Raw genomic sequence first — 16,572 nt, forward strand, 5'->3', positions numbered from 1 at the left:
ACCTTGTCAGGACAAAAGGACACAGAGTCCAGGGACAGTTGGGTGCGACTGGGTAAGGTGGGTACAGAAAGCGATGGGTTTGGGACACAAGATTTCGAGGCAAACACGATCTGTCATCATCTGACCATCTGTTTGACCATTTTGACCATCTGTCATCCCTCAGACCGGCAAGCAGCAGCTTCTTCGCTCACTGCAGATCTGGATAAAATCACAAACTGGTCCAACAAGTGGAACATGTCTTTCAATCCAGACAAATCTCACACTCTCACTATGTCTCTACGAAAGGACCGTTTACAAAACCCCACCATCCACTTTCTCAACAATCCTCTGGAAGAAGTCTTTTCTTTCAAGCTTCTGGGTCTCACTATCTGCCATGACCTTTCCTGGGAAAGTCACATTTCCAACCTTGCCTCAAAAGCCAGTCGCCGACTGGGAATCCTCCGTCGTGCAAAGTCCTTCCTCGGCCCTCTTGAACTCCTGACCACTTACAAAGCTTTTGTCCGTAGCCTGATGGAGTACTGCTCTCCCCTCTGGGCTGGTGCTCCTGCCTCCCACCTTTCTCGACTTCACGCTGTCGAAACCAGGGCTTTTAAGATCATTGGCATCTCCCGCAATGAAGCTGAGTCTTTGGGCCTCTCACTCAATCACCGCAGGTTGGTCGGTGGTCTTTCTGTCTTCTACCGACTCCTCTCCAGCCTTGCCCCCCTGCTCTCTCTGCGATTTGTCCCAACCACATTTCCACAGGGCGCTCAAGGTCCGCCAACAACCCCCTTCTGGTAAAACTACCAAAATCACGAATCACTGCTCATCTTCACTCTTTCATTCCTCTTTTTTCCCGCCTTTGGAATAAACTTCCTCACTCTATTCTTTCCCATTCTTCCCTCCAGGCTTTCAAAACAGCTGTTCACCACCACCTCTTATCTTCCCCCATCCAAATCCTCGATCTTTTCTACCCCCGATAATCCACCCAAGCCCACTTCCTTCAATTCTCCTGCTTTCCTTCCTGAAAGTCCCTGTAATGTCCATCTTCTCCTCGCCATGTTCCCCGTCCCATCCCCATCCCTCTCCCTTCCACAGTTCACCTGTGTCTGTTCCCCAATGTTTTGTCCCTTCCACTCCCGCCCCTCTTGTCTCATGCCTCCTTGCTGTGAGTTGTGTGTTAGCTCTCATACGAGCCTCGACCAAGGTATACAAAAAAAAAACAAAAAAAAAAAAAAAACACGTAGTTTAGATTTTCAACCTTTTCAAGTGCGGTATCAGCAGTGCAGCCATTTGAGGTCAGGGAGGTGATGGAGGTGGAACATACACCAGAAACAGATTTGATTAGACGCCACCAGGATTTGGAGGATGGAGAGAGGTTTGAGAGTTCAGACTTGAGATGCGAAAGATGTTGTTTTCTGGCTCTCCTGAGGGTAGACACACACTTGTTCTGAGCTTTATGGAAGGAACTGAGATTGCCCTCAGTTGGGTTTGCTTTTCATGAGGCAAAGGCAAGTTGTTTCAGGACAACTGCCTCACCACAAGCTTCAGTGAATCCTGGTTGGGAGGAAGTGTAAGACAACTGAAGACGAGAGGGGATAAATCTGTGCATGAGAGAGAGCAAGTTTCTTTTGAATTCCCGGGATGAGTTTATGTTGGTGAAAGTCGCCATGATTTGTTTTGGGCAAACCGTATTTCAAAGTTGGCCTCCAAAGCTCGTCACCGACTGGGCATCCTCTGTCACGCAGAGTCCTTCCTTTGCACTCTTGAACTCCTATCCACCTACAAGGCCTTTAAGAACTCTTGTGTACCGACAATGCCTTCATATGCAGCTGGATGAAATACTGCTCTCCCCTCTGGACTGGTGCCACTCTCTCACACCTTTCTCAGCTCGATACCGTGGAAACCAAGGCCTTCAAGATCACTGAAATCTCCTGTGATGAAGCTTAGTCTATGGGCCTATCTCTTTCACATAGCAGACAGGTTGGTGGTCTCTGTCTTCTCCCTCCTCACTTCTGGTCTTGCATCCTTGTGATTTGTTACCTCCCCTCCCCCCTCCCCCTCACCCAGGTTTCTGCATGATCCACATGGTCCAGCATGAACCACTGTCTGGTTAATCTGCCCAAATCCAGAATCACTGCTCACCTCAAATCATTCATTCCTCTTTTTTCAAACCTGCGGAACCAACTTCCTCTCTCTCTTCAATCACATTCTTCCCTCCAAGTCTTCGAGATGGCTCTTCACTACCATCTCAGATCATCTCCCATCCAAAACCGTTATCTTTTTTTCTACCCAAGTTAACCCCCCACACCCCAACTCTGAAGCACACCTCTTTCCAAATTTCCAGAATTTCCTTACTCAGAGTTTCCTTCTCTATCCATTTTGTCCACCCATAACCCTCATTCTTCCCCACTTACCTTGTATGTCCAAGTCTCTCTCTGTTGTCCTTCAACCCTGTTGTTGGTGTCCCCCCTCTCTCTACCGTTACTTTTGTTCTGTTACGTCCCAATCCATTAAGTGTAGTAGCTCTTTCACGAGTCTTGACAGTGTGTACAATAATATGAAATCTCACGAGAGTATCTATTGAATTGTACAATCCAAATTGAGTGTGCAATGAATTTATTGAAACTCGAGGTTTTTTTTTAAAATGGAAGGGGGGTCAGGGAAGGGGGGTATGTAAACTTTTGACAGTGCAGGGTTGTGATTTAGTTTTCATTCCTTAATGATGATATTGAAAATTGTGAACCTTTTAATGAGCTAATGAAGCACCTTTGGTTACATTTTACTCCCTCAGTTTGACACTTGATGTGTTGCATGCGAGGTTCATGTATTGAATTCATTTCTGTAGTTAGTGAGGTCCTGAAAAATGACCATTTGAGGAAACACGTTGTGATGTCATCCCAGCTGCAGTTAGTTTGTTTGACTCGCCTTCTAATGCCGTATGTTTCAGGTGGGGACGATGTTTAGCGAGGCTGTTGGATTGGCCCCGTCGATGTCTTCGCTTAAAAAGCAGATGCTCGATTGTCGCCGGCAAGCGGCACGATGTTGTGTGCAAGAGACTCGGGCCGAGTGGCAGTCCCTGCATGCGCGAGTGAGCGCCCTGGTGGCGTGTGCCGTGCTGGCAGGTGGAGCGCTTCCTGAAAAGCTCAACCCTGTCGTGAAACCGATGATGGAGGCTGCCCGACATGAAGAGAACGTTTTACTTCAGAGTTTTGTGGCGGAACACATTGCCAAGCTTCTTCAGTTGAGTGCCTGCAGGAAGCCGTGTCCGAACCCAAAGATTGTGAAGAATTTGGCCTCCTGGCTCTGTATGGATCCTGTACATACACCGAGCGCCGCTTGTCCTATTTCTGATACCGTGGATGGTGGGAAAGGTGAGCCAGTTGTTTTCATGATTTGGGAGAGCACATTCGTCTCATTTACATTTTATGAATTTGTATTGTGGCTGTTGTGTTGTACTGGAGATTTACGTTGTGATATATAAATGCCACTACTACTACTACCACCACCCACCCCCACCAATCCAATTATTCCCACCATGTGGGGTTGGCCAGGGAATGTTCTTACCCAAGTGTTTCACGTACCGATTGGTCTCGCCTGTCCACACACCTCTCCACTTTTGTGCCTCTCTTCTGTGGTTTGTGGAGCTTCCCTTCCTGAAGCTGTTCAATCCTGCTATTCTCTCCAGGGCTTTGGCATGCGGTGCACAACCATCTCATGTCTTCCCCTTTCCTTATTTGCAATCTTATCGGCCCATGTTAATGCTTCTTAACCCAACTGTTCGATCAGATTTCTGTGATTGTCTTCTCTCCCTCCTCCGTTCCTCTTCGTTCATTCATTGTTTTCACCAACTTTTCCTCACTCAGTTCAATGCCTTTTTATTCTGTCTCCTTGCTCTTCCATGAGTCACTATGTTGTCGTCAAGAAAAGAACGTTTAAAAAAAATTATTATTCTTATTATTTTATTTTTTTATTTATAAATAGCATGCATAAAAGAAACGAAGCAATGTTGAGTTCCAGCCTCGCATTGTTCTGCTCAGGTCCTTGTGAGCTTTTTGCATTATTCACATTTGTTCTTTCATGATATAACGTTTCTTCTTATTTTTACAAAAGTATTACTTTTTTATTTTGCAAAAAGAGTGAGTGTGGTCTTCGTACAACTCTTAACATGAGGCTCAGTGAAGGGGTTACACTTGGTGTTATTTATGGTAAAGGAAAGCACAACGTGAACAGTACAAGCTGTTTTTGGGGTGGGATGCAGAGCAGTGTGGTGATCCAGAGTCCAACCAAGGTCCGGCTCGGCGCGGCAGTCTGGAGCGCAGCCGAGGTCCGGCCCGGCGCGGCGGTCCGGAGCACAGCCGAGGCCCGGCGCGGTGGTCCGGAGCGCAGCCGAGGCCCGGCGCGGCGGTCCGGAGCGCAGCCGAGGCCCGGCGCGGCGGTCCGGAGCGCAGCCGAGGCCCGGCGCGGCGGTCCGGAGCGCAGCCGAGGCCCGGCGCGGCGGTCCGGAGCGCAGCCGAGGCCCGGCGCGGCGGTCCGGAGCGCAGCCGAGGCCCGGCGCGGCGGTCCGGAGCGCAGCCGAGGCCCGGCGCGGCGGTCCGGAGCGCAGCCGAGGCCCGGCGCGGCGGTCCGGAGCGCAGCCGAGGCCCGGCGCGGCGGTCCGGAGCGCAGCCGAGGCCCGGCGCGGCGGTCCGGAGCGCAGCCGAGGCCCGGCGCGGCGGTCCGGAGCGCAGCCGAGGCCCGGCGCGGCGGTCCGGAGCGCAGCCGAGGCCCGGCGCGGCGGTCCGGAGCGCAGCCGAGGCCCGGCGCGGCGGTCCGGAGCGCAGCCGAGGCCCGGCGCGGCGGTCCGGAGCGCAGCCGAGGCCCGGCGCGGCGGTCCGGAGCGCAGCCGAGGCCCGGCGCGGCGGTCCGGAGCGCAGCCGAGGCCCGGCGCGGCGGTCCGGAGCGCAGCCGAGGCCCGGCGCGGCGGTCCGGAGCGCAGCCGAGGCCCGGCGCGGCGGTCCGGAGCGCAGCCGAGGCCCGGCGCGGCGGTCCGGAGCGCAGCCGAGGCCCGGCGCGGCGGTCCGGAGCGCAGCCGAGGCCCGGCGCGGCGGTCCGGAGCGCAGCCGAGGCCCGGCGCGGCGGTCCGGAGCGCAGCCGAGGCCCGGCGCGGCGGTCCGGAGCGCAGCCGAGGCCCGGCGCGGCGGTCCGGAGCGCAGCCGAGGCCCGGCGCGGCGGTCCGGAGCGCAGCCGAGGCCCGGCGCGGCGGTCCGGAGCGCAGCCGAGGCCCGGCGCGGCGGTCCGGAGCGCAGCCGAGGCCCGGCGCGGCGGTCCGGAGCGCAGCCGAGGCCCGGCGCGGCGGTCCGGAGCGCAGCCGAGGCCCGGCGCGGCGGTCCGGAGCGCAGCCGAGGCCCGGCGCGGCGGTCCGGAGCGCAGCCGAGACCCGGCGCGGCGGTCCGGAGCGCAGCCGAGGTCCGGTCCAGAGCGGTCCGGAGCGCAGCCGAGGTCCGGTCCAGAGCGGTCCGGAGCGCAGCAGAGGCCCGGCGCGGCGGTCCGGAGCGCAGCAGAGGCCCGGCGCGGTGGTCCGGAGCACAGCCGAGGTCCGGTCCAGAGCGCAGCCGCGGTCCGGCCCAGCGCGGCGGTCCGGAGCGCAGCCGAGGTCTGACCTGGCCGGTCAGTGTGTGTGGCGACCGCGCCCAAGAGCTCTTGCAGCTGAAACCCGAATCCTATCCAGGTTCCTCCTGATGACTCCATCTTTGCTCTACTTCTTCGGGTTCCTTCTTGGTGTTCCGTTTGATTTGATAGGTGGTGTATTTCCAAGGAAATCGTGAACAAATTGGACAGATTAAGGCAGTTGATGTTCGTGGAAGAGTTTTTAAGCGGTGCAAGCATTATGATATTCGGACTTATTTGTACGAGCGCAAGGTTGACGAATTGCACACACTGCAGCAACCATAGCTGTTGACAAGTCTGGAGACTGCGATGGTTCACGAGCAATGTACACTGTTCGCCTTTTTTATTTTTTGACCTTCAAGGGGACGCCACGGACAAACTGGCGGGAATCGGGAAAAACGTAAATGATGAAAGTTGTTGTACTCGAAGAGCACTACTTGCATACCAAGTTTCATTCGAAACAGTTGAAAACCCTAGTAGGTCATATGGAGGTGGCTGGGTTCGTTCAGTTTCGTTGTGCAGATCACCAATCTAAACGAAATTCACCCTGTACATTCATGAGAACACACCATTGAAATTCCTACTTGTTTCCATATGCACAAGTTGACACACCGACAGTTATTACCATTTGAAATTACCACCGTGAAGTGGACGTGGCATGCTTCTAATCGCGGAGGAAACGACCAGGAAACAACAAATCAAGATGGCGGCGCCCATGGTTGTCATGTGATTTCGAGTGATTTTTGGTCTTTCAACAACCAAATATGCGTCGTTTTATACACTTGGGCGCAGAGGACGATGAGATAGTGACGCAATTCACAGATAAGAGCTGGCGTAAGGTATGCGAGTGTGCGAAGGCTTGGTGCGACGCCGCAGATAGTGAAACTATCAACAAATGTCGTTTGCTGGCTGATCAAATAATGAAACTGCTGCCAATGACTGATCCTCCTGCGGATGCCGGCTGTCACCGGTTCTGCTATGCGTTGTTTTGTAACAAGTATCATATAAAACGCGCTGAAGCCAGGAAAAGGAAATCAGAAGCCAGCACTACTGCAGTTTCTGCTCGAGCCAGTGAGGTGGTGGGCGGACTCGAAGAAGAGGGGCACTCATACCACAAAATACGTAGAAAATCCCTCAGAACCTCTGTAGAAAAGGTGGCTGGCAAATCAGCTGGTGTACTGCGAAAAATTTGTATCATATGCCAGAAAAAAAGACATTCATCCATGTCAAAGGAAAATCTCAACGTGATCAGTTGTCCCTGGCAGAAGCACAGGATGGAGGAAAGCTGAGGGAAACTGCTGAGCAGAGGAGAGATGAACGTGATGTGAGAATAATGACAACTATAAAGGATAAAGACTGTGTGGTGCTGGAAGTTTGTTATCACCGTAAATGTTATTACGAGTATGTGAATGACACATAACACAGACAGAGTGAAAGTAAACTCCAAACTCAGAAAGTGAACTATGACTCAACATTTGACATTTTCTGTGATAAAGTAATCCAGGTAAGACTCATTGATGGAAAGCAATCTATACAAATAAAGAAGTTGTGTAAGATGTTCAATGACCTACTCAGAGTATGCGAAGGTCAGGATAAGGCCAACTACCAGGCAACAAGACTGAAGAAAAGACTGCAAGAACGGTACCCAGACATGATTTTCTATCGTCCACCAAAAATGTCTGAGAGCGAAGTGGTGTACATGAAGGACATTGATATTGATTCCATTGCTCAGGCTGCTGTTGTAGACAGTAGCTCTACAACAGTAACAGAGTCAACTACAGAGGATGAAGCCAGCCAGGGTCCACAGCAGGGTGACTTGGGCCTCAATTTACATGTTCTATACTCAGGAGCACTCATGGTGAGGGATGACCTGAACAAACACCAAAGTGTGGACATTACATGGCCCTACTTGGAAATGGTGGAGCTCGCACTAGAGCTTATACGGGCAACTCGTACTTCGAACTGTCCGAAACACCTTGTGATCACGAGAGCGTCAATGCCCTGGTACTTTGCATACGATCACCTAAACTATGCAAGGTACTTACTCGTTTACTGGCTGGAAATGGCCGGGCGAGAGCACTCCCACCCAGACACCTATCAAGCGTTCATGGATGGCAAATGGACTGCCCAACGGAATACTCGTTATGGATTTAGTAGTGTTGCGTGTGATCAGATCATAGAGCAGACTTTAAATAGGGACAGCAAGACCAGTGGAGGCATCATTGGTTACACTCAGAAAAGAAAAGCTGTGAAGAAGTGGATCCTGTCCCAACCAGCACGTGCGGAAATCGCAAGGAAATGTGAGTCCATGGCGGGTATCCACGACGAGCCCCGAACGAGAAAGGATTTGGATGTGTCGAGCTCGAAGAAGAACGAAGCAGCGGTGGTACAAGTGATGGACACAGTACTTCAAATGATTAACCCTTTCTCCGGCGCTCACCTTGAACTCGTCAATATTAGTTCAGGTGTCATCGCATCGCCAGCCACTTCCTCGGACTTGATGAACGCGTATGTCAAGGGAGAGAATGCTGTCATGCAATTCTTGCGTGATCCGCTTCTCTCGGGTGAGGTTCCATTCTTCAGTCCGATTTTGAAGACCAAATTGGCAACTTTCTCAAAGGCATGAGGCAAGTCGGCGACTCCCCACCAGCAGACGCCAAAGGTTGAAATTGCGAATGAACGTCGTATTTTCACACGACTGCTGTTGATTGGAGAAAAAAGCAATGTAACACTCCACGATTTGCTTGCATACCCACTGGCGAACATATCTTTCCCGCTGGCATCTGGTGATGGTTCGATTGCTAAGACGGACAAAGCCAAACTCCGCAACCATATACTGAAACTGTGGCCTGATTGCCGTGTGGACGCTCAGCCTATCCAAGGTGTAACAATTGTGGATGGAATGGCCGTTATTCAGGCGATAAAGGTTGGTTCACTGCCTAACACTTTCGGCAAACTGGAAGAGATGGTGCTGAACATCGTAGTGGCCAAAGCACAACATAACCAATCTTCGAGACTGGATGTGGTGTTTGATACTTACCCAAGTATCAGCATCAAGTTCCTGGAGCACGCCAGACGAGCGGGCAGGGCGGGCGATCTTCAGGTGTGAACCATCTACGGACGCGATCAAGCCCTTCCAAAATAGTGGGCCAATTATCTCCTGAGCGGAGCTAACAATGAGGCGTTGATAGAGTTAATCGTGGAATCGTGGACGAGAAACATCTCTCCATCAAAACTGGGCGACATGCTGTTGTACGTCAGTCATGCCGGCAAATGTGAGAAAATCGAGGCGTCGAATGGTGTCATGACTGTGTCGTGTCATCAGTACCTGAACTTGAATGTGACCGTGAGGAAGCTGACACGGAGCTCCTGCTGCATGCCGCTCATGCGGGACAGAATGAAGAGTCGGTGTGCATAGAGAGTTTCGACACCGATGTGTTTGTGTTGGCGTTGGCTCACTCGAAGTCGATTCGGGTGCGAAATTTCCATCTGGTCACAGGAAGTCCCAAGGACATTATCGTTGTTGACATTAGGAAGCTGAGTAATGCCCTAGAAAGTTCTGTCTGCGATGCGTTGATAGGTTTGCACAATTTCACGGGAAGTGATACCACCAGTGCATTCCACGGTAAGGGCAAAACAAGCCCATTTGACTTGATGATGAAGGGTCCCCATCTCATCACCTGTTTCGGGAGCATTGGTCGAGGATTCACACGAGATCAGAATATCATTCATGACCTGGAACAATTCGTGTGCGCCATGTACAATCAGCTGACCATGAAGAGTGTGGATGAAGCTCGCTACAAGCTATTCTGCAGCCAGTCGCTGGGAGAACAGAAGTTTCCGCCTACAAGTGACGCTCTGATGCTGCATTGCAAAAGAGTGAACTATCAGTCTGCGATCCACCACTGCGTGACTGAGAGGTTTATAGAAGCCCCTTCTCCTACATTTCACGGATGGGTGGAACGCAACGGAGCACTGACTGTTCACTGGCTGAACAAACCACCAGCGCCGAAGGAACTGTTAGAGGCGACGAAATGTAATTGCAAGAAGACAAAATGCGAGACCAACCAGTGTTCTTGCCGGTCAAAAGGACTGTCCTGCACAGAGTGCTGCGGGTGTCAAAACTGCGCCAACGATGAACAGACCCGATGCAGAAATGGAACTTATGGATGATGAAAGCAGAACTGACGATGATTCCGACGACGAACTGTGAATGCGGGTGTCGCACTGCTTTAGCTGTGGTGATCTACTACAAAGTAGTATTCAGGTTGGTTAGCATGTAATAGTGGACTTTAGTTTTGTAATAGCAGCAGTTTAGAGCCTAGTTCAGCAACCGCTTCAGAGCAAGAAATACTGGAGTTCTAAGACAGTAATCCTCTTGTGGCGGTTCTACTTTTCATCAGGCTGAGTCGCGTAGTCTCTTTGTCTTTGATTTAATCTGTAATAGCCAATGTAACTGTCTTTAATAGTCAATGTAACTACCTTTAATAGCCAGTGTGGCTGCCTTTTAAGCAAAAAGTTGCCTTGGTCAACTCGCAGGCCTGTCTGGTCTGTCCAGACGTTTTCGGCCGGTTAAAAATATGTAACTGCTTCGGTTTACTACTTTTAATTATAAACATCTTTAATAACAGTGAATAGGGCTCTGTATAAACATATTGTATCATTTTAAGACCTCACAAGAGTTTTCTTTCACATACATATCAGTCTAACCTTGATTCTTCATTTCTGTGTCAAAATCGTGCTTTAATGTTCGGTGTATCTTTAATTGCCAAATATGACCAATTGTGTCACATCCTCAACGTGGAAACAAGTGGATTTGGATTCAGCGTCTAAAATTCTTTAAGTATGCCAAATTTCATTCATATTGGTGATCTGCACAACAAAAATCATTTTCTGAAGGTAATAGTGAGTACCTCCACATGGTCTATAGGAGCTCGATGCCCAATTTGTTGATTTTTTGACATTTTCTAAGTTTGTGACCTTGTGACCTTGACCTTGGGCCGAAAATGAAAAATCGAGCTCCGTGGGGCTATGCAGGTGCCATTGGGCTAACCAAATACCGACCCCCCCCTGCCAGATTCGACAAACCCCCTCGGAGAAGATGTAACTTGAAACCGGCTACCCCCTAAAAACACATGTTTTTTGGGCGTGGCTCCGCCAATAATGGGCACACCATGCCAATTTTCAGGAAAACACAACTAGATCATGATATAAACCTCGCACCCTAATTTTATCAAGATCAGATCAAAACCCATGGAGCTATGCTTGGGACAGACAGACAGACAGACAGACAGACAGACAGACAGACAGACAGACAGACAGACAGACAGACAGACAGACAGACACACATCCATAACGAATATAGTGGTCACTTACTGACTCGTGAACCAATTATGCTTTGACTCACAAAATCCTTCTCCACAAACTGGGGTTTCCAACTAAGAGTAACCTGGGGAGTTGCAGTAGACCTGGTCAGGGAGTAAGATCCTTACTTTAAGATCCTTCAGAAAATTTGCATGCCAAGTTTAATTATTCTAAACCTGCTGACTGGAAAGTAAATTTTCCTGCTGTTTGGAAAACGACGACAGAATAATTATCTGATCCTGTTTGTGCACATTGCAAGAGGAAAGGACACATCATTTCTCATTGTCAAAGATCGGAAAGGAGAAACCAAAGTGATTATCCGCATTCAAAGAGTGTTTCAACTTCACTTATTAATGTTCGAAACCTGGTGTTGGCTTCGTGGTTAGGGTGGCGGCTTGGGATCCTCGGGTCCTGAGTTCAAGCCCCGTTGGCCGCTGAATTAAAATAGACCAGGAAGTTCACTCAGCCTCTCATTCTTCCGAGGTCGGCAAAATGAGCACCAGTGTACTGGTGAGGGGGACACTGCATCAGCAGCATAGCCGCGTCCCAACTCAATGATGCAACCAGCAGCCACAGGCTGCACTCGATAGGGAGAGAGAGATTGAGAGACTGTTTGAAACCACCCGTTGCATACAGTGACTATTGATGGATCATCAAAAGAAATGTGACACAAGGTCGAGTGGACAAGACTTATTTCTCAGAAATGTGCATCCTTGAAGCATTTTTTAGTAAAAGTGGGGAACATGACTTTTTAACATAATTAAGGTATGCTGAATTAGACTATCCCTGTTTCCAAGCTGAATTTTGATTTTTTTCACCATCTAATTAGCATAAACAAAATGGCTGCCAAATTGACAATTTTGGGCACTTTCTTGGGACAGGCACTACTATACCATTTAAATAAATGCACATTGTTCACATGTCCGCATCTTAGAAATGTCCCTTGAGCAATCGATCAAAGCTACAGGCTAATAAAATTCGTAACATGCCAAAAATCTATTATTATGCTAATTAGCTACCGCCATTACTAAAAAAATCTATTTTCTGCTGTAACTTTGTTATTATGCATGCAAACCTGACAAATGAGATGTCTCGACCTACGTTTTGAGGGTCAAGAAAAATGATTAAGACATATTTGAAGCATTTTAATTAATGTTTACATGGTTACCGATGTTTGTTAATAAAATGTAGAAGTTAAAGTTGCCAGTCTGTAATCATAAAAACTAAATAAAGTTCTATCATGCTGCTACGTGAACAAATTTCGGTCAGCATAAACAGTTTTCAGGAATGCCTAACATCTTTTAGGCAAATCACATTGTATTCATGCAAGGAGTCTGATCATCAATCTGTTGCTGGCATGCACACATTGCTGTGCATCGTAATCCTGAATTCCGGCATCTGCAGCGTCGAGTCTTGCATTGTTTCCGACATGCACAGGCTACCATCTCGAGGCAACTGTCTGGAATGGGACTCAATGCCAACAGTGTGGGTTGCAGTCCTGATTCCCCAAGTCTCCATCCCATTTCAGAGGGCGCAGGGAGCTCAGGTGTGGGGCAGTGGGAATTTCTCCATATAATCGCTTGATAGTGTACTCTCATGAAATGGAAACGGAGCGCATCACTTGTTGGGGCCATTGCTTCTGGTTTCCCTGTCTTGGAGAACAATAAATGCCATGTTGCATCAACAGAGTCTGTTGTGTGCACATTGTATATTCTGCAGACAAAGGTTTCTGAAGATTTGATGGTTTCCTCTGTGAGTTCACCAATGCCCAAGTTCTTCAGCAATTCATGGTGCTATTCGAAGACCTTCCATAATGATCGTTTGGTGTGATTCGCGATGTAGGAGGTGGTGTCACACCCAGTCAATGCGTGATATGCCAGCAAGGATGCTGCTGAGCCTCTTGGTAGTTTGTTGAAAACTGCATCAATGGGTATATACCGCCGTTTCTTCGATGTGCCCGACATCATCCAGAGTTGCTCGCATTGCATCCGTCGAAAGTGGGATACCAGAAGCAGGAGAACATCAGTGTCCCTGGAAGACACAACAACTCTATTAAACTGGCTGTGGACGGCATGCAGCACCAATCTTGTGTCCGCTTCTTCATGTGTGGATTTCAGAGGTGTCAAATCAGTTGTACCTTTTGATGACTTGACCTCGAGTTCCTCTCTAAATCCCCCAGCAACTACAATTTATTTGTCCTTAGGCGCCTGCGAACACAGTTCCTCAGACAATGAATGTGCTTGATGCCCGGCCTTGTTGAACAATCGTACTTGGTCTTTTGACCGCATAGCTTGATGAAGAGTACTTGCAAGACCAACATGTTTTGGAGTCCATTTTTTGCCACCACTGACTCAGTAGACAAGATCTTGTGCCACACTCAGAACTCTACTCGGCCATGTTCTTCATTGTTCCCAGGGCTATCATCTTCAAGGGATGCCTGGCCACCGACGATCGGTCTCAGTAGCATATATATGAACTCTCGGGAATGCATGCTATAGCATCTTCTTCACTGACTGGGAACCCTTTGTGTCCTTGAGTTTCCATCATGTCTCCACAGACTTTCATAGCTACATGAACAAGTGAAAGGAAAATGTCTTCCTGGGGCTCATACTTAGGAAGGGCTAACTTTTCCTCACTCTCCTCTGTGTCTGCTTTCATCTGCAAAACTGCTGTTGGCTGGTACTTAGTGGGAATCGACACAGTTTTTCGTTCTGATAGACAACTGTCAAGAGGTTGAAAGAAATTGAAAATGTCCCCAAGCTGTGACTGCAACTTTTCCTTGAATGTTCCTCTTCTGCTTTGATAGGACGGCTGAATCATGGTTGAAGATTCCTCAGCTAGCTCCTTATACCTTTCCCATACATCATCCAGAATAATCACATGTCCTTTGTCAGCTGATTGATGGAGCTTTTGGCAAAGCCATATCATAGCAAGGTTTGTATTTGCTGACTCCTACTTTGTTTTGGAGGTAGACCTGTTAAATGCACTAAGACAAGGCAGATTATATTTGGCTTCAGCTGCAATTTGGTCAATCACTCCTGCCAGTCGAAGGCCAACTTTGTAGTCAAGATGTGAGGCTTGAATTATTTGATCACTCATTTGCTTAGTCATAACGGAGATTAGTCGTGCCTTCTTATTTGCAGTTTGACAGAAAATGCAAAGGCTCCAGTTGACTGGCTGCACACCTTTTCCCAATGAACGCCTGTTACCACCTGGAACACCTGAACTGCAACCTGCTCCCTCTGTTGAATACTCTGAGTCCTCTGAAGATGGTTCTATTTTACTCTTGTCCGTGAAGTGGGCATAGCACATTCTGTACCACACAAGTGATACGACTGTTGCAGAATCTAATGTAGTGGTTCTCAAACTTTTTTTGACTACCCCCCCTTCTGCCCTATTGGACCGGCCCAATGCCCCCTTGTCCTATCGTTTGTGGTCGGACACCCAGTGGGCAATAGGATAGTCCGAATTTATGTAGATACGAAGCAAAAATAACAGAAGCCAAATATTTTCTGAATAATATTTTACTTTATTTTACTTTACTTTTCCTTTACTTTTCTATTTTATTTTGCACCACCTACAATGTTTCCGCAGAACAGGTCCAGGTGAGGCAAACTGGGAATCTAATCTGTTATCACAGGCCCAAATACCGTTAGTGTGAAGGGTGGGCCTGGTGACTCGCTGCGAGATTACGAACGTCTGGCTCCATCTCAGTGAGGTAGAGATGCAGATCGCCCCTCTTGGTAACGTCAAGGCGGTTTCGATACTTGGTCAGCAGCACCATCACGGAGCTGAACCCTCTTTCAACGAGGTATGATGTGGGGAACGCCATCAGCAGCAGTTCTGCCTCTGTCCACATTGCGGGGTATTCGCCCCGCTCCAGAATCCAGAATTTGCCATATTCATGCTGCGAGAATCTTGCCTTTGCCTCATCATTCCACAAGTTGATAATTTCGTCCTGTAATTCGCGCTTCACATATCGAATGTCACATTTGAATGGGTTGATCACCCATGCTGGCACCGACAGTTCTAGCATGTCTCTGAAACGCTGCTCCATATCTCCACGAATCTTCTCAAGGTGATTGCAATAAACGAGCAGCTCTTCATCAGAAACAGCAGTTTCCTTTGCCAACCGGGGAAAGTGGTACATATCTCTTCGGCTAAGGGTTTCCCTGTGCAGAGTCGCCTTGGTTACAAACGCGCCGATCACTTTCTTTGCTTTAATCAGCATCATATGGTCACCCTGGAGTTGTTTGTTGACATCATTCAGTATACTGAATATGTCCGCGAGGTAAGCCACATCATGCTCAATCACATTCACTTTCTCCGATAACTCTGTATCAATTTCCGACAGAAACTCGACCACTGTGGAGAAGAGGGCATGGAAAAGGGTCAAACAAGTGCCTTTGGACAACCATCGAACTTCGGTATGCAACAAGAGTCTCTCGAATGGATCATCATTCTCCTGTCAAAGCTGACGAAACAGCTGATCATGCAGAGACCACACCTTCATTTTATTCACTGCTTTGATTACTATTTGGAGTGATGTATAAAGTCTGGTGCTGAGAGCTTTTGCTACAAGATGCTGGCGGTGCACGACACAGTGAATGGCAAACACGGACGGTACCTGGTTCCTTCAGAAGCGCAATAAAACCACGCCGGCGGCCAACCATCGCTGGTGCCCCGTCTGTCGCGCAAGCGAGAATGTTCTCCATCGGTATGTTCTTATCAGTAAAGTACTTCTCCAACGTTTGGAAGATGCAAGAACCCTTCGTATCGGTCTGGAGAGAGCGGGCAAACAACAATTCTTCCACCATTTCCTGATCACAGATGAAGCCAACGTAGCAGAGTAACAGAGCTTCACTGTCACGCAAAGTGGATTCATCCAGCTGGATGGCGAAGGGCGTGCTTCTCAGCTCACAACACAGCTTATCTTCTACATCTGATGGCATTTCATCAATCCGCCTGGCCACGGAATCATTTCTGAGCGCAATCGACGAGAGAACTGGATACGGATCCTGGCCCATAACAGTTTTTATCACTTCGCCAACAGCCGGTTTGATCAACTGTTCGCCGATTGAATACGGTTTTCCAGATCTGGCAATGAGCAATGACAGCTTATACCACGCTTCCATTCCTTTATCCACGAGCTTTTGGCTGGCTTTGAACATTGTTGTTACCGTGGATCGCTTCTCAAATTTCTCTTTCAGCGATTGGAAATAGCTGACCTCTGCGCGAGCCTCATCACTGTGCTTTTTACTCAGGTGCTCGCTCAGTCGAGATGGTTTCATTGCTTCATTGGACAGCGTGATACCACACAACAAACACATCGGTAACTGCGTGTTCGTCAGAGATGTAATGAATCCATACTTGATGTATTCAACGGAATACTGACATCACTTTTTCTTTGAGGCCGACATCTTGAAGCCGACCGACGTGAAGCTTTTTTGAATAACGAAATGAATACGCCAAGATGTCGAAAGACTAACACCAGTGACAAGGCCAAACAATAATTATATATTTCCGGTCTCTGGTCAACGCGCACATCGATTTTCACCCTGCGCGTCAAAAAAACATTTT

General features: G+C 48.8%; 2 protein-coding genes across 2 annotated transcripts in view; one reads left to right on the forward strand and one right to left on the reverse strand.

The window, feature by feature from the left end:
* The window catches only part of BTAF1 (B-TFIID TATA-box binding protein associated factor 1), a 242,387-nt gene that overhangs the window by 117,307 nt on the left and 108,508 nt on the right, over positions 1 to 16,572 (forward strand). Inside the window, exon 17 of the mRNA XM_085849152.1 lies at positions 2,930 to 3,353. Within this exon, the coding sequence (XP_085705278.1) occupies positions 2,930 to 3,353 (424 nt within the window). The remainder of the gene's footprint in view (positions 1 to 2,929; positions 3,354 to 16,572) is intronic.
* On the reverse strand, positions 14,545 to 15,355 carry LOC147016242 (SCAN domain-containing protein 3-like). Its single transcript, XM_085849085.1, has one exon. It carries the CDS (start codon positions 15,224 to 15,226, stop codon positions 14,645 to 14,647), a length of 582 nt encoding a protein of 193 aa, XP_085705211.1. The 5' UTR covers positions 15,227 to 15,355; the 3' UTR covers positions 14,545 to 14,644.

Source organism: Eptatretus burgeri, chromosome 12 (genome assembly GCF_056783735.1).
Source record: "Eptatretus burgeri isolate ZD-2024b chromosome 12, Ebu_testis_v1, whole genome shotgun sequence".
Lineage (NCBI taxonomy): Eukaryota > Metazoa > Chordata > Myxini > Myxiniformes > Myxinidae > Eptatretus > Eptatretus burgeri.

Excerpts from the sequence above, each read along its gene's own strand:
- LOC147016242 (XM_085849085.1), bottom strand. The coding sequence starts at position 15,226 with ATGATGCTGATTAAAGCAAAGAAAGTGATCGGCGCGTTTGTAACCAAG.